We start from the raw sequence: 24,939 nt of genomic DNA, 5'->3' as shown, positions 1-24,939 counted from the left end.
GCTGTTGTCTTCATGCCCTGGCTTCAGTGGGAGAGCATCAGGCTTGGCTGATCCTGGATTCCTCCTCCTCCTCTTCTCATTTCCGTGGAGGCTGCAGGTACAAGCCCACCACAGAGTTCTTAATTTTGGAATCAGAAAAAAAAAAACTCACCTGCCTTAAGCCCAAGAAAAAGCTTGGTTGTGACTCAGGCCTTTTCTTGGGGACTAAAACTTGAGATGTGTTGAGAGTAGATTCATAGACCAGAGTACCAGGGGCAAGGAAGTCTGTGTTTCTTTTGCTTTCTGCTTCTTGGAACAGGATGTTCTTGCTCATTTTAACCACTGGAAAGTATGTCTTTAAGGGGACAGCTTACGACTATGGTGTCTGAATCTCCACTGGCAGAAAAGTGTGTGACCTCAGCCCACAAACCAGGGCTCCAGTGACCCATTAACACCCTCCAATAAGGCAAGAGGGACTCATCACTCTTGAAAGGAGATGCTGACAGAACTTATTTGCATGTGTTACCCTTATAGGCTCTAAGGAGAGTGGCTGTTTAAACATCTGGACCTCAGCGTCTTGGGAAGGAAACTGATGGAGTCAGAGACACATTGAGTAGAGGAGACATTGAAAGGTCTATTCATTTGCCCTCTTGCCCATCAGGAGAAGCAAAAAAGAAGCAATTTTCAAAATGCCACCTTAAAAGACTCATAGAGAAGATGATTGGTCTCTTCCTGGAAACCTCAGATGGTGCTGGACCCGCTGGACTCACAGTCATAGTCAAAGACAACCTCTCCTGCAAGGGCTGGAGCCCATCCTTCTTGTGGCATCTGCAGGTCTGTTTGCTTCCAGCTGGAGGGCCCTGTGCCCTGCTTCTCTGACCAGGTAAACAGGCTTCATGAGAATTTCCTCTACAGCCATGGGGAGAAAGTGCCTGGCCTTTAGCATCAGGCAGACATTTCCTCCACCTATTAACTGAATAATCTTGGGCAAGTCACTAAACTTCTCTGAGTCTGAATTTTCTTTTCTATAAAATGGAAATAATAACAGAGCATCTACCCTGCAGTGTTGTGAGGTGAGAATGCCTGGTACTTATAAGGCCTTCAGTAAATATGCCTTTCCCTGCCCCCTTCACCATTATCAGACATCACTCTAGTGAACATGTTGTCCAAATGGTGTTTTCCCCACCCAATTTAACACTTCATTATATCATTATGCATTGACGATAAATACATATAGATACTGCCTTTATACTAACTGCTTTATCTGAATAGCTCTTTTCTGCAACTAGAATATCAGCCTCTTGTGGACAAGGAACAATCTTTTCTCCCACTTAGCATAGGCTGGCCCTATTGTTATTCAGTTGCTAAGTCCTGTCCGATTCTTTGCGACCCCATGGACTACAGCGCCCCAGGTTTCCCTGTCTTTCACTATCTCCTGGAGTTTGCTCAGATTCATGTCCATTGAGTCAGTGATGTCATCCAACCATCTCATTCTCTGTTACCCCCTTTTCCTCCTGCCTTCAATCTTACCCAGCATCAGGGTCTTCTCTAATGAGTCAGCTCTTTGTATCAAGTGGCCAAAATATTGGAGCTTCAGCTTCAGCGTCAGTCCTTCCAATGAATATTCAGGATTGATTTCCTTTAGGATTGACTGGTTTGATCTCCTTGCAGTCCAAGGGACTCTCTCAAGAGTCTTCTCCAACACCACCAGTTCAAAAGCATCTATTCTTTGGCACTCAGGTTTCTTTATAGTCCAACTCTCACCTCCATATATGACTACTGGAAAAACCATAGCTTTGATTAGATGGACCTTTGTCTGAAAAGTGATGTCTCTGCCTTTTAATACACTGTCTGGGTTTGTTATATCTTTCCTTCCAAGAAGCAAGCATCTTTTAATTTCATGGCTGCAGTCACCATCTGCAGTGATTTTGGAGCCCAAGAAAATAAAGTCTGTTACTGTTTCCATTGTTTCGCCATCTATCTGCCATGAAGTGATGGGACTGTATGCCATGATCTTAGATTTTTGAATGTTGAGTTTTAAGCCAGTTTTTTTCACTCTCCTCTTTCAACCTCATCGAGAGGCTCTTTAGTTCCTCTTCACTTTCTGCCTTTAGAGAGGTATCATCTGCCTATCTGAGGCTGTTGATATTTTCCCCCAAAATTTTGATTCTAGCTTGTAATATTATGTCTATATCCATATCTATATCCATATCTATCTCACCCCATCCCAGTGCCTGACACATAAAAGTATTCTCTTTGCATTAGAGAAGGAGAGAGTGGTCCTGGGCAGTGGAGATGCCCTCTCCCTGCCCTTTGGAGCTTTCAGGTGACCCCTGGTGTCTATTCTGGGTGCTGGTGTTTGTGATATGTGAGAGCATGTTTTCTGTGTTCAGCTCACTGATGTGGGCATAGTAGACATCCCCGAAAAACCTGCTCTGTGAATGCGCAGTCCATTTTTCTGACAACAGGAAAAGGATGGGGAAGAGGGATCTCTGGGGTAGTACCGGTTTTCCCATTGATGCCCCAGGAAAGCAGCTCAGCAGCGGGTGGGCAGGCAAAGACTAGCACCATTGCACAACCAGCCTGAAGGAGAGAGGGCTAGCTCGAGGACTGTGGCAACAATGACAGGGGGAGGGCCGGGGGAGGGGGAGGGCTCAGTCTCCTTCTGGGGAGAACGCCTTGTGGAAAGGCTGCAAGCAGGTCAAGGGGAGAAAACTTTTTAAACAAGCAAAGATCCTAGGAGCACAAAAGGGAGAGGGGAGGGAGAGATCCTGAGGGGGAAGTGGGAGGAGAGAGAAAGAGTAGGAAGAAGTGGGCGGAGGGAGGGTGACAGATAGCGATTAAAAAGAGGGTGGGAGAGGAGCGACTGACAGGCTGGAGAGCGAGGAAGAGTGGGCAGCGGAGGACAGGCGGCCAGAGAACCAAGAAGCCTACGGGAATTCCAGACAGAAGGAGGAGGAGAAGAAGGTAAGAGTAAACTTGGATTTTAAGAGCTAAAACTACCAATTGATGGGAAAGAGCCAGAGAGAAAGTCTTGAATTACAGGCTGATCACAACAAAGCTCTTTCTCTGCACCTGTGGGTTTCTCTCCTACCTCTCTCACCACCAGCCCCTGTGATGGTCAGCTCTGGGTATATTAAAAAGGATGGCTTAGGAAGCAGTAGATAAATCACGTACTCGATTTAGAAGGAGCTGTAGAAACGCAAGTGGAGGGCCTCTGCCATCTGTCTACCTCTCACAGAGTCTCCATGCTCCAGGGGCATCTTCTAAGCAGGACACCAGGCCATTTCCAGGAACTTTTGTGAAGACTGGAATTGGCCCTTTAAAAACTCAAACGATCTCTATTTTACGATGCTTCCTCTAGGCTTGGAATCTTTTGAAATGTTTCCACAGCATCTAGAAGAGTGTTTTGATTTTTTTTCCCCCCTAAGGCATGTTGGATGGTTTAAAAATATTCCCTGCCTGGTTTCTTGTGGAGTATCATGTCCCTGCTGTACATTGTGAGCAATCTGGCCCCTCGTGCTGGAGGAAAGAAGCTGGTGAGACCCAGAGAGAAAGCCCCAGAGAAGCACCCATGGGCGGTCTCCTTTCCTCCTGGGCACAGGGCAGGAAGGTTTCTGTTGGCCCCTTCATCTCCCTTTCAAGCATGTGGTAAAGGAACTGGGGCTCGGGGGGCCAAGAGACCTGGTTTCTACTGCACTGAGGGGCTTGTGATCTTGGACCAGACAATTCCCCTTCTGGGCCTCACTTTCCTCAGCTATAAGATGGAAGGTTTGAAGTAACAGGACCCCTCTCATTACTGTCAGCAGTAACATTGTCCAAGGCTGAGATTCCTAAGCTCAAATGCACCTCAGAAACACCACAGAAGGGAAGCCCGACAAAGGATTTGACATCCTTACTGCACCTTGGCTCAGTTTTTCCTTCATTCCTTCTCTCAATATCCCATCATAATGGAGGACTTCCTGGTTCTGACTCCTCAGCATCTCACCGAGCTGTTTTCTGAACACAGCTCTGGCACACAGAGTCTGACTGGCCTGAGACAAGAAAGGACACCAGGCAGGGAGTCAGGCGACCTGGGAGAGATCCAGTGACATTGGACAGAGAAGAGACCAAGGCCACCTCCATCTGCCTGGGGTGGTAGGCTCATGGCTAGGGACATAAGCTGGTATTTAGAAGCATCCCAGCCTGACTTTTACATCATCAGGCCAAGTGGCCTCTATCTCTTCCACCCACTGACCTGAGAGTCATAGCCCAGCCCAGCCCCTGACTTGCCGCTCACCAGGGACAGCTCTGAACCTGCCACCCTCCAGCCAGCGTCCCTAGGGCACCATTGCTGTTCAGAGCCTGCTCCCCCTGCTATCTCTCCAAGCCTTTTCCTCCCTTGCTGGCGGCCAAGGAGCAGCCCCAGAGACCACTGGCATACAGTAAACCATACCAGGACATGAGTTTCCTGGCTTCCAAACTGGCATCCTGGGGCGTCCCCTCCCCAGACACATGACGTTCACAGAGCCATGGCAGTAACACAACCGTGTTCCCTGCTTGGCCACTGCCTGGAATTCCAGAGATGTTCTTGCTGCGTTGTTGAAACCGGTTATTGTTCTTGTCTATTACCTGCCTCACTCCTGTCCCTGACTCCAGATACTGCCCTGAAGTCCTAGGCCTTTAGAATTGGAAGTGGTCTCTTAGGTTTCCTTTGGCAAGTGAGGAAAACAAGGCTCAGAAAAGGGAAATGATTGTTGGAAACAACAGAGAGAGCCAGGGCCAGTGTAGTTGGGAGAACACCATACTCAGCTCACTCACACTACGGGCTCTTCTGCCTCCCATCCTTGGCTGTGTTTTCTGAGTTTCCATTTCCCCCCAAACCTCCCTGCTTCTTGCATGTAAGTATCTGTACAATCCTGTTGCCTGGCAGTGGCACCACTGTCCACCTGCTCCTCTTCATCTCCGCCAGCTGGTTGGGGGCACCCGCAGTGGAGGCTTCTGGGCTCTCACAGCCAGCAGAGCTACCACAGGGCAGCCTGGCCTCATGAGTCCTGGCTGATCTCGCCTCTGGGACCAGCTGGTCAAAACAGAGCAGGGAGCCTGTCGGTGTGGATCAATCAGACAGGAACTAGAAGACTCACAGTCCTCAGGGTTAGGGAGACCCAAGGCCCAGGCTTTGTCATCTGTCCCAGGAAAGATCTCACCCACCTTGGAGTCCAGCAGTTCTCTGTGTCTGGGCTCCAGGACTGAATTGACTGAAGGGGAGAGATGCCCACTTTTTCAGGAAAGCTTCAGGGCTCATAGGAAATAAGCTGACTTCCCTTTCAATAGCCAGAAGTTTCTGGTTCCTGGCAAGGGACAGCTTGATGCCACTGTGTGAATCAATTGTTTCTGACATATTAGCAAACAATGGGCAAGAAAAATTCAGCCTTTAGTAATCAACTCACCTTCATAAGGAAAGGGAGTCAGGAGGCCTCAGAATCAGAGGTACTGAAATAACACAGAAAGATCTTAGATTTTCTCTAATTCAGGGGCAGGGCAAAAGGAATCACATTTGGATTAGAATTTCAACTGTGTAAACCTTGGGGAAATGATTTAATGTCTTTGAGCCTCAGTTTCTTTATCTGTCAAAGTGAATACATACTTTCCTTGTAAAGTTTTATGTAGAGTAAATAAAACGATGTATTTTAAATGGCTACCATGCAGTAACTGCTCAGTGAATGACAGAACAACAGAGGAGAATACAGGTCACCTGGTGCTCAGTCCAAGTCTCTTGAATTGAGTCTCGTTTTAAGCAAAGGTCTTTCCATAGTGAAGGCTCACCATGACTTGAAATTCTGAAGGTACTGCCTGGTTTTTATGACCACAGATTTTTTTTTTTTTTTTTGGGTCTACTTTTGCTGACCTCTAAGTTGGGAATTAGAAAATCTGGATTTGCCTCTTGACTTTCCACTAATTTGCCAGATGATCACAACTGGGCAAGTCACAAATTCCCCTGATGTTCTAACAGACCTGGAAGGGCCTAAACAATCATCCAGCTCAACCTCTTTGTTTTACCTATGAGTGAACTGAGGCTCAGGGAGAGGGAAGATCTTGTCTGGAGTCACAACCAAATAGCTGGAACCAGAAAAACCTGTCTTCTGAGGCTCTTGTCCACAGAGGACTTCTAGAAGCTGAATCCAACCTCGCATCTCCGTGATTCAGAACTTTAGGAAGTGCAGGTGTAGTTAGGGGTCAGGATGCCTCTTCCCCTCAGATCACAGAGTACACAACCTCCTATTTCTCTTTCATGGAAAACTGAGTCACCTTCAAAGCTATCCTTGTGGATGTGCCTTCGGATTGGTGATTAGATTCCTAAGTGCTGCAGCTCCTCAGAAAGAAGGAATTACATGAAGCACACATTGTAATATCGACTCATGAGTCCATCTCCAGACCCAAAATCTTGAGTTAAAGGAAAGTTGGGAGGCAGGCTGGACCAATGATGAGTATAAATGGAGCATGATTGGAGTGGATCTCTACACGTCTCTTCCTCTCCTCCTACCACTCTTCTTTAAACCGAATGACATAACTGATGTAGAGTTAAATTAATATCCTTCCCATTGCCCATGTTTTCCTCACCTCTGACAGTCACCCTCCCCCAAGTGGTAGCACATGGGGGCGGTCCTTGCTGAGGCCCTCTAGCTGGCCTGCTCATGTCAAATGCTGAGTCAAGGTGGCTCGCTGGGTCATATTTGAGAGGAGTTTTTACTGGAAATGGCAGAAAACAAGGAACTACATCACTGAGTGGCTACTATGTGCCTATTATGGTTCTAGATGTTTCCACTTATTCACACACTGTTTAATCCCCATGAGGAAACATGCCCTCTTTACAAATGAGGAAGAAATTGAGAGGTTATGTGACTTGCCAGAGGTCACACTACTAGACAGTGATGGAGGCAGGCTCGAATCCCACTCTTCCGAGGAAGCATGAGTCCTACCACCTAACTATTTCTGTTCCCATTGCTCTTGTTGCAATCTGACATCAATGGAACTCCAGCGCCTGCTGTTTGGCCAGCTGAGAACCCAGCGGTAGACAGTGTCTCAGCCAAGGGCATTTACTGGCTAAAAAAGGAAATAACTTTCTATATGTGATTTCTGGCCAAACGGTGGCAGATGCTGAGGAGTCTGGGAATCCTGACCACTGTGGGCTGAGGGCTCCATGTGATCATCAATTCTAGGAACAGCATATGCAAGGGATGGCCAGCCAATGAACCAGAGGCTAAAAGGAAAAACCCTGGGCCTCTTATGGGAAAGTGGGGAAAGCCCTGCTTGTGGAGTTAAGACACTGGAGCTCCAGTCATGGCTTTGTCACCAGCTGTCAGTCCTGTCAGTCCTAAGGCCTCTTTGCTTTTCTTTCCCTTTTAGAGGCACAGAGAGAAAGGCAGGCTTTGAAGTCAGGTAGACCAAGTTCAAGTCTCCTACACAGCATTTGCTACTTGTGTGACTCTGTACAAGTTCTTTAAACTCTGAGTCTCAGTTTTCTCAGCTCTAAAATGGGATAATACTGCTTTCCTAGCAGGGCTAATGTAAGAGTTAGAAAGTGGACTTGTAAAATGCTTCACACGTGGAAAACACTCAGATAGTGGTTTCTGTTATTACTACCACTTAACTTCCCTGGACCCTGGTCTTCATCTTGGGTTGAGACATAAGGGGTTGATTTTGATTGATCCCTAGATTCCTAGATTCCTTTTAGCTCTACTGTACTATGAATTGATGACAAGATGTTGGAAATAATAAAGCATTTCATAAATGTATTTTTCATTAATAGCCACATAAGTATCAATCAACCCCTTCTGGGATAATAAAGATCTCCCAATATTTCCTTGTAATTCAATATCTCCATTTGCCATTCCCTCCCATCCATTCCTTGTAAATACGTCTTCTAACATTTTAAGAAGATTACTTATCCTAGCATAATGCTCTTTCTCTACTTTGCCTGCTCCCTTCTACCTCCTTGGCTTTGAAACAACTGTCAGCCAGCAGGATCTCTGAATGGCCCACTCTGTCCTTGCCAGAATCAAATAATTAAATTTAAAGAGGAGTTAATTATCTGCCCTTGGCCGGAGTAAAAGGAAAACTAAAGTGATACTTAATCTCGTCCATCTGTCTCCTTCTCCCTCTCTCTCATCTCTAACTCCTCCTCCCCTCTCTAGAGATTAAGATTCAGGGGTGCAGGCCCCCTGGACTTCTCATTCTGAGAAAGTTGCCCACACTGCCCAACTCAGTGCTGCTGCTACTGCTGCCAAGTCGCTTCAGTTGTGTCCGACTCTGTGCGACCCCATGGATGGCAGCCCACCAGGCTCCCCCGTCCCTGGGATTCTCCAGGCAAGAACACTGGAGTGGGTTGCCATTTCCTTCTCCAATGCATGAAAGTGAAAAGTGAAAGTGAAGTCGCTCAGTCATGTCTGACTCTTAGCGACCCCATGGACGGCAGCCCACCGGATTCCTCCATCTATGGGGTTTTCCAGGCAAGAGTACTGGAGTGGGTTGCCATTGCCTTCTCCACCCAACTCAATAGCCATAGGTATATCATAAATCTAGCTAGTTGCTTTCCCTGAGGCTGAAGTAGCTACCACAAACCTAAATAAAAAAGAATGAAAGTTCTAAATGTAAGAATTACCCTCAACTATGTACAAATAGTCTCCCTAGTCTCATAGTTATTTCACAAACATCCCTGTGGCAGTTATCTTATGTTAAAGAGGCCACTCTTCGACCAGTAAGGATTTTCAAAGAAAGGAACTTCAGGTGATTTAGAATCTAGCACGATTCTTAAGGCAGGAGCACTGCTGTCAGAAAAGACAAGAGCTGGCTTTGATGCCAATTTCATCGCTTACCAGCAAGTCACCCTCAAGTGATCTTGCTCAAGTCTACCCCCACTGAGGCCTGTAAGAAGGGAACAGGGTCAGTCCCTACTTTCTCTGGTTGCTGTGAGAATCAAATGAGAAAATATATATCAAGAAACTTGCAGAGTATCTAGCACATAGAAGGGTCTCAAAGAGTGTTAGATTCTCTTTTTATTCTCACCTTTTTGTGTAACTCTGGGTAAACTAGCAAATGAAACTGAGAATCTGCGAGGATAATAAAGATTAATGAGGTGGCTGAGGATCAAGAGCACTCTCTCCCGTAATTCTCCCTACAAGTCTATTTTAAGGAGAAACTATTGGGGGTGAAGGAAAATTAGAAAAATGTACAATCATAAGTAAGCTTCACAAGAGCTCTGAGATGATGGTTACAGCTGACACTTCACTTTATAAAGCCACCTTTGATATCTGGCATAGCACTGAGGCTCATGGACACTTTCTGAACTGAGCTGCACTGACATGAGACTGCATCTAAGGCATCCTGTAAGTGACACCCTTTGGGTCTTTTTACAACAGAATTCTCTTCATTGGGAAGCAAATCAACCCTGCCCTTGCCGCATTCCACTGCATGGTGAGCGAAATTATAACATGGGCCCAGGGGATTGTTATTATTACTATGAATAACAATCTTTATTGAGAACCAGAGGTCTGGTAGATACTATCCAGAACATGTGTCATTGTCCAGAATTAGACACAGACTCTGCAGAGTGATCTTAAAATCTAATTTTGACAAACTTGGATGAGTTTCCCAGTAATCTGTGGGGAGGGGGCAGAGAAGGAATAGTCCGTGGTGACCAAGTCTCTTGCTGTAGACACACTCAGTCCTGTTCAGTTAAGTGGAGGGCTCCCTCATGCGCAGAAGGAAGGCTCATGGCTCTTCTTTCCCTGGTATCCCGGTCACCATAGTAACTGTGCAGGTGACCCTAGGTTGGCTTCCCAGGGAGCTGCCTCTACTGGCATTAGGTGTTTTAAGTGACCTGAATGCTGTCATTCATCCACCGTTGTTTCTAAAAAGTACACAAATCTGCCTATCAACTTCAGGGCACAATATTAAGCTCTAAGGGAAAAGAGAGAATAGAGAGATTTCAGGGGGAGGATCCAATGATGAATCATTATGGGGTTTATCTTCAAGGACAACTCAACTCAGGGTTGAGTTGGAGAGATGATACAGAGTCAGCAGAGCAAATAATTCTCATTACGTGTGCGAAACTCAAGGTTTTACAATTAAACCCAAGCCCCAGCCCCTGAGGTGGGGACACAAATTTGTTGTTAAGTAAAATACTATAGTGGAGAAGGCAATGGCACCCCACTCCAGTACTCTTGCCTGGAAAATCCCAGGGATGGAGGAGCCTGGTAGGCTGCCGTCCACAGGGTCGCTAAGAGTCGGACACGACTGAGCGACTTCACTTTCCCTTTTCACTTTCATGCATTGGAGAAGGAAATGGCAACCCACTCCAGTGTTCTTGCCTGGAGAATCCCAGGGGCGGGGGAGCCTGGTGGGCTGCCGTCTGTGGGGTCGCACAGAGTCGGACACGACTGAAGCGACTTAGCAGCAGCAGCAGCAGCAGCAGTATACCATAGACTTCCCTGGTGGTACTGTCAATAAGAATCTGCCTGCCAATGCAGGGGATTTGAGTTCGATACCTGGTCTGGAAGGATTCCACATGCTGCAGAGCAACTGAGCCCGTGCGCCACAACCATTGAACCCACGCTCTAGAGCCTGTGCTCCACAACAAGAAAAGCCACCGCAGTAAGAAGCCCTCGCACCCCAGCTAGACAATAGCCCCCATTCTCCACAACTAGAGAAAGCCCATATGCAGCAACAAAGACCCAAAACAACCAAAAAGAAATTAATTAATGAATTAAAAAATAACATATTGTAAGGACTGATATGTTTGTTCCAGAGGACAGAACTAGAATCAACAAAAGAAAGAGAATTTTCAAGGCCTCCTCACAGTAGCTTCTTACTCACTTGCAACACACCTTCTGAGCAGGAGAGACGAAGGTGCAGTTTCTGCTATGTGCTGGGTGGCACTTGTCACCTGCAGCTTGCCTAGTTCGTGCTGCAGTCATGACTAAAGGACTGCAGTGAGCAGGATGACTACCAACGGAAGGGTCTCACGTCCCCCACTCCATTTGGGGGCTGTGTCAGAGGTAATGCAACTTTATTACTAGATCAAACATTCTTCCCCCAATCATTAAGAAAACATTTATTATGCACCGAATAAGAAAACCTAATGCAATAAAAATACTAAGTATTCACTTTGAGAAGTCTACTACCCATCTCATAGGGGAAGCTGTTAAATCCTTGAGGGCAGGAATCATGTCTAATCTGGGTTTTTGCTTGTTTGGCTAGCTGGGCTGTGCAGCATGTGGAATTTTAGTTCTCTAACCAGGGAGCAAACCTGTGCCCCTTACGATGGGAGCGTGGAGTTGTAACCACCAGACCACCAGGGAAGTCCCCTGATCTGTTTATTAATTCAACAGATATTGACTGCCTAGTCTTTGCCAGGCCTGGTACCTCTGAGGTATTATTTCAGTGCCGAGAATAATAGCAGACACATAGTGCAAGTTAGCTGAAAGACAAGAAGTTTTTGGAGAACAAGGATAAGGCAGCATATAGGCCAGTGTGGGAGTATATCCCGACTGCTAGATGGTAATTTAGCATCTTCAGAGTTCAGGCGATACCAAAGAGGGCTGAGGTCAATTTGAGACAATGTCTCCATTTCCACTCAGAATGGTGGGGCAGAGAAAGAGGTGCTGACTATGAGTTTAGGTTAATTTGGGCTGCTCTAAATTGGTTTTCTTTAAAAACATTGGCTGTGTAGGGCAGCCTAGGTGCCAACATAAGGAGGAGTGCTGGATTGGGAACTAGACACTGAATTTTATTCCTAATCATGTAATACATGAAGTAAAGGAGTAAAATGATGCTCACTTTGCACAGAAACCTTCCTTTGGCCCTTTCCGTCTTATCCAAGCACCACATTACTATTACCAAACAAGTTCCCTAATTACTTCTCCAAAAGTTTTGCTTTGTCCCACGATGTGACACATTGAAAGAGGACATGGAAATTCTTGGAATAAAGAATGTTTGGGGTTGGGATGTTCTTGTCCAGGTTCTAGGGACTATCTCTTTTTGCCTTGGGGGCTTCAGAACTCATATCAGTTGCAAAGGGCTGTAGACTTCAACTATCCAGGGCTCTACGAAGGGCCCAGGCCCCACCTGAGCCGGAGTCAACCTCCCGTCTTATGTTTCCATCCCTGCTGTTGCTTAGTCTCTAAGTCATGTCCAACTCTTTGTGACTGTGGACTGTAGCCCACCAGGCTCCTCTGTCCACATGATTTCCCAAGCAAGAATACTGCTGTGGGTTGCCATTTCCTTCTCCAAGGGATCTTCCTGATCCAGGGATCAAACCCAAGTCTCCTGCTGTGGCAGGAGGATTCTTCACCACTGAGCCCCAGGCCCCTGTATTTCCCTAATGTTAACACACATTGTGCTTTATTGCAATTATGCGTTTATTCTCTCTCCTTAATGAAGGAAAATAAAGGCAGTTCAGCTCAGTAAAGGCAGGGACGCTTGTCTTTTTAGTTGCTGTATCTTCAGTGTTGTCCTCACTGAATGATGCCTGGTAACTGGTAAGCATTCAATAAATGTATTAAATGAATGACGGAAAGGGAAGGACATCATAGGCTAAGAGAACATGAGAAGCCAAGATAAAGAGGTGATTTTCCCATTTAGATCACCACAGAGCATTAAGTAGAGTTCTCTATGCCATACAGTAGATTGTCATTAGTTATCGATTTTATTTATAGTACCAATAGTGCATATGTGTCAGTCCCAATCTCCCAATTCACCCCACCCACACTTTCCCCCCTCTTGATGTCTTTATGTTTGTTCTCTACATCTGTGTCTCTATTTCTGCTTTGCAAATAGATTTGTCTGTACCGTTTTCCTAGATTCAACATATATGCATTAATATATGGCATTTGTTTTTCTCTTTCTGACTTTACTCTGTATGATAGCAGAGTCTAACACAACATTGTAGAGCAACTATACTCCAATAAAAATTAAAAATAAAACAATACAGCTATATAGGAAAAAAGATAAAGAGATGAGAAATTGTGGGTCATGAATATGTGTGTGGGGAGTTGTGTAGCTTAAGTATTGAGTATGTGAGGGGAACAGCAGAAATAGATAGGATGGGGAGGGCTTCCCAGGTAGCGAAGTAGGTAAAGAATCCGCCTGCCAATGCAAGAGATGCAAGAGACACAAGAGACTCAGGTTCAACCCCTCAGTCGGAAAGATACCCTGGAGTAGGAAATGGCAACCCCCTCCAATATTCTTGCCTGGGAAATCCCATGGACAGAGGAACCTGGTGGGTTACAGTCCGTGGGGTCGCAAAGAGTTGGACACGACTGAGCATACACACACTGTGGAGGGTCTCAAGAGCAAGTTAAATAGTTTGAACTTTATAAACAGCAGGAAGCTAGTGAAGATCACAGACAAAGCAGTGGCGTATACTACCATTTGTATTTGATAGGTTTATTCATGGCATGGGCAGCTTCCTTTGCCCTCCTAACACACTTCCTGCCAAGAAATAGATAATAATCTACAAAGTATATTGTGTGCTATTCACCCAGAAAACTCAATGAGTATCTCATCTACAAGTTTCTTTGGCTGAGGTTGTAAGGGGCCCAAAGACACCCAGAGGATTCAGGAAATTGACTTTAGCCAGGGAACTTTCCTATTATAAGCTGAGCAGCTTGTACATAACAGCAATGTGAAGTTTCTCTGACCTTGTCTGAGTCATCCAAGAAGTTACAGATGAGAGGTGTTTCACCCTATATGCTGCCACCAGGGCTCCCGGTCTGCCTCAGTCCACACCTCCTCAGTTAGTTAGTTTCTGTTGTTCTCTCCCAATGAGGCTTCCCCAGAGGCTCAGGGGTAAAGAACCCACCTGCCAGTGCAGGAGACGTGGGTTTGATCCCTGGGTCACGAAGATCCCCTGGAGAAGGAAATGGCAACCCATTTCCTTATTCTTGCCTGGGAAATCCAGTGGACAGAGGAGCCTGACAGGCTACAGTCCATGGGGTTGCAAAAGAGTCGGACACGACTTAGTGACTAAACAACAACAGCAAAGATTGTCTTTCTGATATTCTATCAAGACTGCTTTCCTTTCTGGTACCTGTGCTTTACCTCTTCCAGGTGGGACCCCTTGGACCACAAGTGAGGGAGTCAGCAGGCAAGCCTCCTGGCAGACCAGACCAAAGCATCACATTCTTTGCCTTGAACTATTTTTATACATCCTTGGGGACTTGCAAGGAATGAATGACAGTGCCAGAAGATCAAGGGAAAAGTCTTCAGGGATGGAGGAGAGTTTGAAAAACTTGCCCTGGAAGAATATACATCTGTTCCGTTTCTTTTTCATTAACCTTTCTCTTTCTCTCTGGCTTTCTGCCCTTCTCCCTGTTTCTCTCTTCTGCTTGATAATTCACATCTCTCCACCTTCCACTTTCTTTTATTTTTGTCTTTCCCCACCACTTTCCTTGCTAGAAATGGCTGCCTTTTATTTGGTTCTTATATTCTGAGTGCTGTGTGAAGTGCTTTTTATGTATCCCCTCATAATACTTGATGAGCTAAATAACAGTATATCCATTTTGCATGGGAGGAAATTGAGACATAGATCCAGTAACTTCTCCAAGCTCAGCAGATACTCACAAGGATTTGAACTCCACTTAACTAACCCCCAAACGGACTTCCCTGAACTGTTACAGTCTCTTTCCCCCCATTTCCACCACTCCCTCGTCTTTTCCCTCTTTTTAATCCTTCTCTTTCCCCTTCTCTCCCTCCCTTCTCTCTGACACTCGCCACATCCTGGCCTCTGCATGTGTGCTGATGACCCCGAAGGTGCTGAACACTGTGCACGCGCCCAGAAGGGATCGTAGACCATTCAAATTCTTATCTAATCAGCTATTTTCCTTTTGGAAAAACGCGCCACAATTTTCCACTTTGGGAGGGGGCCCTTAATCATGTGAGGAAAAGGGCAGATGTCTGGTCACAAACCAGAGGAGAGGTCTCAAGACTTGGAAGGGTCTTTGATATGAAGGCGAACACAGATAAGGTCCTTTCTGCTTACTCACGGACCCTTTCATTCCCAGGGACTCTGTGTACTCTCAGGGTTGGGGAGTGGAGTGCTGGGGGAAGACAGAGCCAAGAGGCTGGTCTCTGTCAAGATATCAACTCAGAAGCCAAAGCCTGGACCATGAAATATGGTCCTGTTCTTCCTTCCTCTTATGCATAAGAATTGGAACTGGGATAGGATAGGGGGCATGCTGGCAACAAAGATGTGAAGGTTAAGGTTTGAACTTGACAACCTCTAAAGTCCCATCAGAGTCTGAGGTTTTAAGATTCCAAGAGGGGAATATTTATCTTCAACTCCCTCCTTTTTTTTTTTTCATTAGGACTGGTTGATTAAAGGCTTAAGCCATACGAACATTTATTGCTCATCAAGTAAAAATTCTGGACATAGAAGAGTCAAGAGTTGATTCAGAAGCCTTGGGGCACTGGTTGCATTTCTGAGATTCACTGGGCAGCTTCAGGCATCTTGACTCACACAACCTGTCCACAGGCAGTCGTGGGGGTGAAGAGGACTTCAAGGGAGGCTCTCTCTGTTTACTGGGGGATGGAAAACATTTTCTAGAGCACTCCCTCCACATTAGACCCTCCCCACCTCACCTCACAGAGCAAAACTAACTGCAATGAAGGCTGAGAAAGTGATAGCTGACCTTCTTATCCTGCTAATGGACACAGGCAAAGAATAGGGGATTGGTTTGCCATGAGTAGGAAACATCAGTGCCTGCCACCCGCTCCTTCATTCATTCAACTAAGATTTACTAAGCCCCCACTCTGGGCTAGGTGATGATGGTACAGAGGAAAAGGCAAGTGTTGTTCTCAAGGAGCTCCTACTGGAAGAACATAGACAGAAAGAGGATCACAAGATGTTAGGAGAGGACTGAGTATCCCCAGGGTCACTGCAGAGCTGAAGATATTCAGCGTGAGGAACCCAGGGAGGGCTGGAGAAGCAATGACTGGGTTCAGTTTTGAAGAGTATATAGGATTCAGCTAGGGGTGAGGAAACATGTAGGAGGTGGTTGGGAGGAAGGCATTCAAGAATCTTTCAGGAACTGGCATGCTGGGGACCAGCAGGAAATGAGGCTGATGAAATATGCCAGGACCTATGAGGGAAGGTTCTAGGTGAGACTTAGAGGTTTGGGGCATTTATTCTGAATGTAAGGTGGGCAGGTCTGGGGGTGGATGCCTTCTGTATGCAGAAGGACAAGCTGAAAGGCACAGCTGGAATGGTTGCACTGCAGTGAGGAGTAGATCAGCACTAGCAGCTGCTCACCAGCTGGGGGAACCTGAGAAACCTCTGAATGTCTTCTTTGTGCTGCTGTGCTTAGTTGCCCAGTCAGGTCCAACTCTTTGCGACCCCATGGACTATAGCCGCCACCCCCCCCACCCCCACCACCCCCAGGATCCTCTGTCCATGGGGATTCTCCAGGCAAGAGTACTGGAGTGGGATACCATTCTCTCCTCCAGGGGACCTTCCTAACTCTGGGATCAAATCCAGGTCTCCCACATTGCCAGCAGATTCTTTACCATCTGAGCCACCTTTGCCACCTCCCAGAAGATCTGACCCATGCTGCAAGGCTCCGATTGCTAGAAAATGCTTCCTGAGGAGCCAAATTTGCTACTCCCACCCTCTTTTTTCTCTACCACCTAGTTCTACCTGTTGAAGTCAGAAAAATATTCTTTACCCAACAGCCATTCAACCATATGGAACATGTGAGCTATGATTTTCAGCATATCACATACCTCATCTCATTTAACCCTCAAATCCTCTGGTGTAGCTATTCCCATTTTACAGACAAGGAAACAGACTCAGTGAGGCAAAAGTCCAGAGTCACACTTGCAGATTCCTGTCCTACACTACTCCAATATTTCACAGGTGAGGTCCTTGAATATCTGCATCAGAATAACTGAGGCTGCTTGCTGCAAATCAAGATTCCCTCGGGGGCCAACCCAGACCTCCCAGAGTAGAATCTCTGGAGGTAAAAGCACAGGATCCACACACATTTTAACACACATCTCAGTTGATTTCTAGATCCATTAAAGTATGGGAATCATACTCTAATCTTGCAATCAGGAGTCCTTTGAGTCTTCTCTTTCATTTTTGCTGGGCATGGGGGAGAAGGAGAGCCTTTCAGGTGAATCTGATTTTTAAGTTGCCTTTCTTAAGGAACGCATTGGTTTGGGTCAGTGGAATCACAGGACATGATCGGACTTCTCAGACATCCGCAGAACCATCCCTCTGTTTTTCTCTCTGCCCCTTGGCAGGAGTCTTGGCCCCTGTCTTCTGCTGAGCCAAGATGGGTGACTGGAGCTTCCTGGGAGAGTTTCTGGAGGAAGTACACAAGCATTCCACGGTGATCGGCAAGGTCTGGCTCACAGTCCTCTTCATATTCCGCATGCTGGTGCTGGGCACGGCTGCCGAGTCATCCTGGGGCGATGAGCAGGCTGATTTCCTCTGTGATACGATGCAACCTGGTTGCGAGAACGTCTGCTATGACCAAGCCTTCCCCATCTCCCACATTCGATACTGGGTGCTGCAGGTCATCTTCGTCTCCACGCCCTCGCTGGTGTACCTGGGCCACGCCGTGCACATGGTGCGCGTGCAGGAGAAGCGGAAGCTGCTCCGGGAGGCGGAGAGGGCCAAAGAGGCTCGGGCCGCTGGCTCCTACGAGTACCCGGTGGCCGAGAAGACAGAGCTGTCCTGCTGGGAAGAAGTGAATGGAAGGATTGCCCTCCAGGGCAGTCTACTCAACACCTACGTCTGCAGCATCCTGATCCGCACCACCATGGAGGTGGCCTTCATTGTGGGCCAGTACCTCCTCTATGGGGTCTTCCTGGACACCCTGCATGTCTGCCGCAGGAGTCCCTGTCCCCACCCCGTCAACTGCTATGTGTCCCGGCCCACGGAAAAGAATGTCTTCATTGTCTTTATGCTGGCGGTGGCCGGACTGTCCCTTTTCCTCAGTCTTGCTGAACTTTACCACCTGGGCTGGAAAAAGATTAGGCAGCGATATGTCAAGTCCCAGCCAGGCGTGGGTGAGTGCCAGCTTCCTGGTCCCTCGGCCGGCAGAGTCCAGAGCTGCACACCACCCCCTGACTTCAATCAGTGCCTGGAGAATGGCCCTGGGGGGAAATTCTTCAGTCCATTCAGTAACAAGATGGCCTCCCAGCAGAACACAGATAACCTGGCCACGGAGCAGGTGCGAAGTCAGGAGCAGATTCCGAGAGAAGGCTTTATTCACATCCGTTATGCCCAGAAGCCCGAGGTACCCAATGAAGGCTCCCCAGGACCCAGCCTCCCCCACGGCTACCAGAGTGACAAGCGCCGTCTCAGCAAGGCCAGTAGCAAGGCCAGGTCAGATGACCTGTCGGTGTGACCTCCAGTGTGGGAGAACCAGATGGGAACAGAGGAACTCAGAGAGGGAAGGCATGTCCTTTCTGACCCCATCTCTTTCATTCTCACCACTGCTATGCTATTTTTGGACTCTGGGTCTCAATGGCATTGCTCATTCTTCCCAGAAGATGTTAGCAGGTCTTTGTGGATGCGGTCAGAGACATAGCTATCTGTCCAGGCTGCTGTCTCTTCCCCATCATCCACCCAGAATCCTCAATGAAGCCTTTCAGATTACTCTGTGAATGGGATGGAAGAAGGGAGGGGATCATAGCAAATCTGGCCTGGGAGGGATAGCCAGAGGGGTAGGATGACTCTACACAACAGCCACACAGCTGATGGATTCTCTAGGTCCTTCTGACTTCCTTGATCTGAACACCCTTCCTCTGGCAAGAAAGAGCCCAAAGTTCCCAATCCAACAATGAGCATGAGTCAGGAAACATGCCTCCGATGTGCTCTTGTGTGTTGTCTCTTGGACCATACCTTGGAATGGTGGTGAGGTTGCCATGGTGGCCCTTGGCTGCCCCTCCCTCTGCCCAGTCTTACTTAAAAAGAAGTCCTTGGAACTCAACCAGCAAGCTCAACTTTACAAGTGCCTTGGTATGCACCTCTGGCAAATGTCTCACCTTGGTGATATTGCAGCCTTTCCTTCTGCCAGGGTGTGCAACCAGCCCCTGGGGCTGGAAAGCTCTCCCGGGGAGTCACTGTACACACAATTCCACTGGAATTCCTGCCACCACCTGGCATCCTGCAGCTCTTTTACAGTTCAAGCTGATGATAGACACCATCCCTTCCATTCCCCCTTTGGCAGTCCCTCGAGTGCTCCCCTAAACACCTTATTGACCAGAATGCCCAAGAAGCCATTGTCCTCTCTTGAATCCTGACCAGTTCACCAGCCATGGAGGCCAGTGGAATTTCCCTAGGTCTTATGAAAACAAAGAGGACATTGTGCTTCTCAGATTCCCCTTGGGAAAAAGAATAATTCTGTTGTGAAGATAGAAATAAAAAAGGAGAGAAAATACTGGAAAACTCTTTTTCCCTCCTGTTTGCTTCCCTTGCTGACTGCCAACTTCGAGTGCCAAGAGGAGGTGTGATGACAACTATGGAGGCCCCCAGATTTCCCTTTCCCTGGAGTATTTAGCAGGGGCATGAAAGCAGTAAGGGAATCTCCAGTTCTCTTGGCAGGGCCCTGTTTAAGAGCACAGAGATGCCTGTGTCTTCCCAGTGCTCCCAAAGAAACTGCCAAAAGCAGTGGGGATGGCAGAAAAGCTGTGTCTCCCCAGGGACTGGCCAGGTTTCTCTCTTCAGTCCGTCCATAATGGGTGGTTGCCACTTTGGATGAAGATAAATGATGCTCAGAATTGGATGCTGAAACTTACAGGGAGATGATTACTTTTTAAAATGCATGTGTGTTTGTGTGTGTGTATGCTGATAAAGTGGATGAAGGGGAGGGGAGTCCAGAAATAAGGAAAGAATATCTTAGAGACACTTGGGTTTTCCTGCTTTCCTCTAGATGCCCGGCAGAGGGCTGAGACTCACTGTTTTCAGTGTCATCAACCTAAAGATATAGCCCTGAGAGGCCTGGATAGAGGAGGTTGAAGGCTCAGAAGGAGGCTCAGCCTCTGCCCCACCTGCCCATCTCTGGGCCCCTCTGCTGAGACTTGAATGCTATTGGTGGGGAGAGAGAAGGATGTGGGCAGAGGGGTGGAGGAAACTGACTGGGATGCCATTTAGGGAAGAATGATTGGTTATCCCAGATCCCTGGAGGGAACACCTTTTAATCTATTGTCTGGCACTGGCATTAAGACTCTCCAAAACAAAACAAGACTATCTTTCCCACTATCTCTCAAGGGTGTTTGTTTTATGCAATAAGTGTTCTTGGGTTAGAAATTCTATGAAATCAGTCCTTCATGAAGGGGCTTTCAGGAAGGAAAAAGGAAATAATATGTGTAGTTTGTCCAAATAAAGTCTGGCCCTCCATGTATCTCTTCTTTGTGTCCCTTTCATGGTATGACTATAAGATAGAGGTAGCAGACTTGGTAGGGGAGGGGAGCACTTGATCAATATTGCAAAGGGCTTTGGAATCACACATGCTAGGGTGAAAATTGCAGCTGCTGATTTACAACTGGACTCCAGCAAGCTACTTAATCCCTGAAGCTTGGTTTCCTCATCTGTAAACTGAACCTAGTAATATCTACCTCACAGGTTGTTAAATGAGATAGTGTTTGTAAAGAATTCAGCAGGGTGCCTGGGAAATCATAGTCTGTCATTAAATTACAATTATTGCTATTATCTTCATTATTTTTGCCATTATATTGACTACATAGAATTTGAAAACCTGGGATGTTCAGGAATGATTCCAGAACTTGCCATTATGGAGCTCACAGTCTGCTTAAGATGGTTAAACTAAATTACATAAAGGAAACAAAAGAGAATGAAATAGAAATTCATTAATGACCAATTCTAGGACCTATAAGGCTCTAAGAAGTGATCCACATGAAAAAAGCTACATTAGAGGAGGAGATACCTGACTTGGCCTTAAGGAGTGGCTAAGGTTTTAGGAAAGTGAAGACCTCAGAAATGACTCTGTGAAATAGGCCTGTGTGTGTAAGTCGCTCAGTCATGTCCGACTCTTTGCAACCCCATGGACTGTAGCCCACCAGGTTCTTCTGTCTATGAGATTCTCCAGGCAAGAATAACTAGAGTGGGTAGCCACTCCCTTCTCCAGGGAATCTTCCCAACCCAGCGATTGAACCCAGATTTCCTGCATTGCAGGTAGAGTCTTTACCATCTGAGCCACCAGGGAAGCCTGTGAAATGGGCCCGAGAACCCGAGTCTCCTACTTTGCAGGTGGATTCTTCACCACTGAGCCACCAGGGAAGCCCGAAAGTGAAATAGGCCTGATACTGGGCTTTCCAGGTGGCTCAGTGGTAAAGAATCCACCTGCAAAGTAGGAGACTCGGGCTCAATCCCTGGGTTGGGAAAAATCCCCTGGAAAAGGAAATGGCAACCCACTCCAGCATCCTTGCCTGAGAAATCCCATGAACAGAGGAGCATGGTAGGCTACAGTCCATGGCGTCACAAGAGTTGGACATGACTTAACGACTAAACCACCACCACCATCCCCATTTTACACTTGGAAGCTGAGTTCCAGGAAGGTTCCCTGATAGTGTTCATCTTCTCACTGGCCTCTTTGATTGGGATCACATCTCTTTGAAAGAGGAAAATGCTTCGTGCTAAAAAAAAAAAAAAAAAGTCCAGGGATCACCCAGTCCCTCACCAGCAAATGGGTGCCATTTCCTAGACAAAGAACCAAAGGCTGGGAAAAAGCAAACAAGTATTATCTGAACTACCAACTGGTCTATCAGGGCAGGGAAGCTCTTTTAAAGAGGGGTTGCAAAGAGCTCGTAGAACACATCTCGCAACACCACTGTTGAGAGTCAACTGTGTACCTGGCACCTGTCCAAAGGTAAGGTGCTCAGCCCAGAAGTACCTGAGCAGTTCAGCTGGAAAAAGCACCTGGGATCCATTTTTTTCTCCTAGGGAAAAAAAAATAGTGAATCTCATGGTTTTATAAACATGGCTGTTAACATTTGACAGTTTATGTTACACCAAGACTTCAAAAGCCAAGGGACTTATTTTATAGGGAGTAGGATTTCAGCCTCACGTATCTATTCTCATTTTACTTCCTTTCTGCCTCTAAATGTTCACCACTAAAGAGGTAAGCTGAGCATAATATAATGAACACACCTCGGTTGTAGGTCCCTCCAGGCCCCTTTCCTTACTTTCCTTCCTCCAGTGCCAGTTAAGACCACTAGTGTTTCATTCATATGGCTGAAGTATTGATGTGGTTAGTGCTAGTAACACTCTTATGAAGAATTGTAGTATGAATGAGTTTTTCCAGGTTTCTTCTTGATAGCAAACTTTGATAGCAGAGGGAAAAACAAAAGAGCACTAGGCACTTGGCAGATGTCTTGAAGATTGGCTTTCATGATGTGGAAATGAAGAGTGGAGCGAGGCTGGAGAAGGAAGCCAAAGATAAGCTGCCACTTCCCAGTCCCCAGTACATGCTGGAAGCCCCTGCCGCCCATCCATGTATTGGCCCTTACTGTCCATATGGTGAACAAACGAATTTACAAATGACAGCTTTTTAAATAGAATAGAATCGATGGTTTATCCTCAGTGGCCACCTGATGATCATCAGAGATGGGTATGGTCTATAGTTTTTTACTGTCATTTCAATTGGAAAAGAGGAAAACTTGAATTCAACAAATACTCATTGAGTATCTACTTTGAGCTGGCACTCTTTTGGGCTTTAGGAATACAGTTTTACAAAATAGACATGGTTCCCTCCTTTTGGAGCTTACAACCTAGTGGGGGAAGACTCCCTCAAATAAGCAAGTGAACAAAATAATTACAAATTGTGATAAGTGCCTAGAAATAAACAGACTGGGTGGGGGTGGGTGTGGGGAGCTAATAAAAGTGGGGAAGTTTCTAATTTCTAAGAAATTAGAAAACATAAACTAAATGAAATGGGAAGAGTGAATATGAAATAGAAAAAAGTGAAACAAACTGGATACAAGTAAAAGATCCTCATATAGTCCATATAGCTATCAGATAGGATGGGCAGAAGGTCCTTTCTGAGGAGGTAATGTCGAGGCTGAGATCTGACAGCTGAGAAGAAGCCAGTCAGTGATGAGTAGGACAAGAACCCAGGTAGGGGAAACTAAATTACTTCCAGGAAACCCCAGAATCCAGCTGTCCCTGACTGCAATCTGATCCAACATTTTTGAAAGACACAGAATTCACACAGCAACTGGATAGCACCTAAAGCAAGACTGTTCGGCACCAACTGCTGCAAAACACAACCAAGCCTCAAGGGACAGAGAAGTCTTTTTACTCAAAGAAGCAAAAGGAACATATAAAAGGTCTTAATTAAATATATGTTGTTAACATTCTAGAAAGCTCCGTTTGATGCTACAACTATTATTTCCACCAATATCAATTCTTGTAACACACTTGGGGCCTGCTAAACTAGGCCTGTTCCCTAGAGGCCACAGAAGCTGGTGGGCGCAAGACTGTGTTTGGAGGGGCTGGGAAGGAGCCAGCAAGGCGTGGTCCAGAGGAGCCTTGGCATCACAGGAATCAAAACAGCAAAACATCGAGTGCACAGAGAAGGGGAAGTGAGAGGGAGGGTAGCACATCTGCAGGGAAGCCAGGCTACAGGAGTCGTGCAAGACACCAGGCAGACAGGCATGCTGGGGACATCTCTCCACTGGATCTGGACTTGGAACTAGACCTCCAGACTCAGAGGAGGGAGTTGACATGGGCAAAGCAGAGCTTCATCCTCGGGGCTGGATCACTAGGCGGAGCACCAGGCCAGTGTCTTGGACAGAGTACAAGGTGGGTGCCCATTATCAGAATTACTAAGGTGTTGATAAAGTCATTGCCAGTAATATGTATGATTTAATAGATGCCTTTGAAATCTTAAACCGTAGGAATGACCGATTGAGACTTCCAGATTCCCCATCAAGCATGGTGGTGGACGGGGAGATGATTTTTGGCACGGAACTTAGCACTGGTCTGAAATCGCCCCAAGTTGGCATCTACTTCCTTCACCTGCATGTAAGGCCAGCATAGCACTGGGGAAGTTGTGCCTGGACACAAGTCTTAAGTCCCCTCTGTCCCTTCAACCCCGCTGACTTTTCCATTACCCTAATTCAAGACCTTTGTGTGACAGGGTAGGCACATTTACTTGCTAACAACAGTTTCCTCAGAGACAAGCTGAGAGCCATGCGTGAACGCATACTGGAGACGGTATTGCCCTGGGCACTGTATCCTGGCCATTGCTCAACCATTCAGGCAATCGCTGCTGTTCCAGCAACAGGGGACATTCAGGGCTGGTGGAATTGTCTTATGCCTTCCTGGGACTCCTCTTCAAATGAGCTAAAATGTTAGAACCATATCTGGAGCCTTGGAGAAAAGAATTTCTCTCATTGTTTCTAATGAGTAGCCATGTTTAAAAACAACTGGATTATATGAGGCTCTTTTACTTGTATGTAGTTTGTTTTACCTTTTCTATTTCATATTCAATGTTCCCATTTCATTTAGTTTATGTTTTCTAATTTCTTCATCTCTTCTTTTTCTTTTGGTATTTTTTCTCAAGCCTTTATCAAGCACAGTAGAAAAGCTTTTGTATACATACATATAAATAGTATGTATAACATATGTATTTTAGAAAACTTATGAATTTTGCCTAACTAAAAGATTTATGACATTTTGACTCCACTTGTTTGACTTAGTATGAATAGAATGCTAGATTTTTAATTTTAAAAAACAGATATGCAACAAGCAACAAAAGTTTACTGTATAGCACAGGAAACTGGAGTCAATATCTTGTAATAACTTATAGTGGAAAATAATCTGAAAAATAATATACGTGCATGTGTATAACTGAATCACCTTACTGTACACCTGAAATATTGTAAGTCTTCTATACTTCAATAAAATATATGCATATTAGGAAAAAAATAAAGATTGGAGAAAGAAAAAAA

The 24,939-nt window shown here is 46.2% G+C and overlaps 1 protein-coding gene and 1 long non-coding RNA gene across 3 annotated transcripts in view; both read left to right on the top strand.

Moving 5' to 3' along the window:
* The window catches only part of LOC138985672 (uncharacterized), a 95,235-nt gene extending 94,378 nt beyond the window's left edge, over positions 1–857 (top strand). Inside the window, exon 3 of the long non-coding RNA XR_011462718.1 lies at positions 514–857. This is a non-coding gene — a long non-coding RNA (uncharacterized lncRNA). The remainder of the gene's footprint in view (positions 1–513) is intronic.
* A 1,931-nt stretch (positions 858–2,788) lies between these two features.
* GJA5 (gap junction protein alpha 5) lies at positions 2,789–24,939 on the top strand. 2 transcript variants are annotated; one of them, XR_011463514.1, is made up of 3 exons: positions 2,789–2,946; positions 17,260–23,788; positions 23,884–24,939. XR_011463514.1 is itself a non-coding variant. In XM_014479056.2 (2 exons), exon 2 carries the CDS (start codon positions 17,292–17,294, stop codon positions 18,369–18,371), a length of 1,080 nt encoding a protein of 359 aa, XP_014334542.1. In that variant the 5' UTR covers positions 2,789–2,946; positions 17,260–17,291; the 3' UTR covers positions 18,372–24,939. The 2 variants fall into 2 exon arrangements, 1 of the variants encoding a protein (XP_014334542.1); XM_014479056.2 differs by having other exon boundaries at positions 17,260–24,939.

The sequence above is a fragment of the Bos mutus genome, chromosome 3 (genome assembly GCF_027580195.1).
Source record: "Bos mutus isolate GX-2022 chromosome 3, NWIPB_WYAK_1.1, whole genome shotgun sequence".
NCBI classification, from domain to species: Eukaryota; Metazoa; Chordata; class Mammalia; order Artiodactyla; family Bovidae; genus Bos; species Bos mutus.
This window is presented reverse-complemented; position numbering and strand designations above follow the sequence as displayed.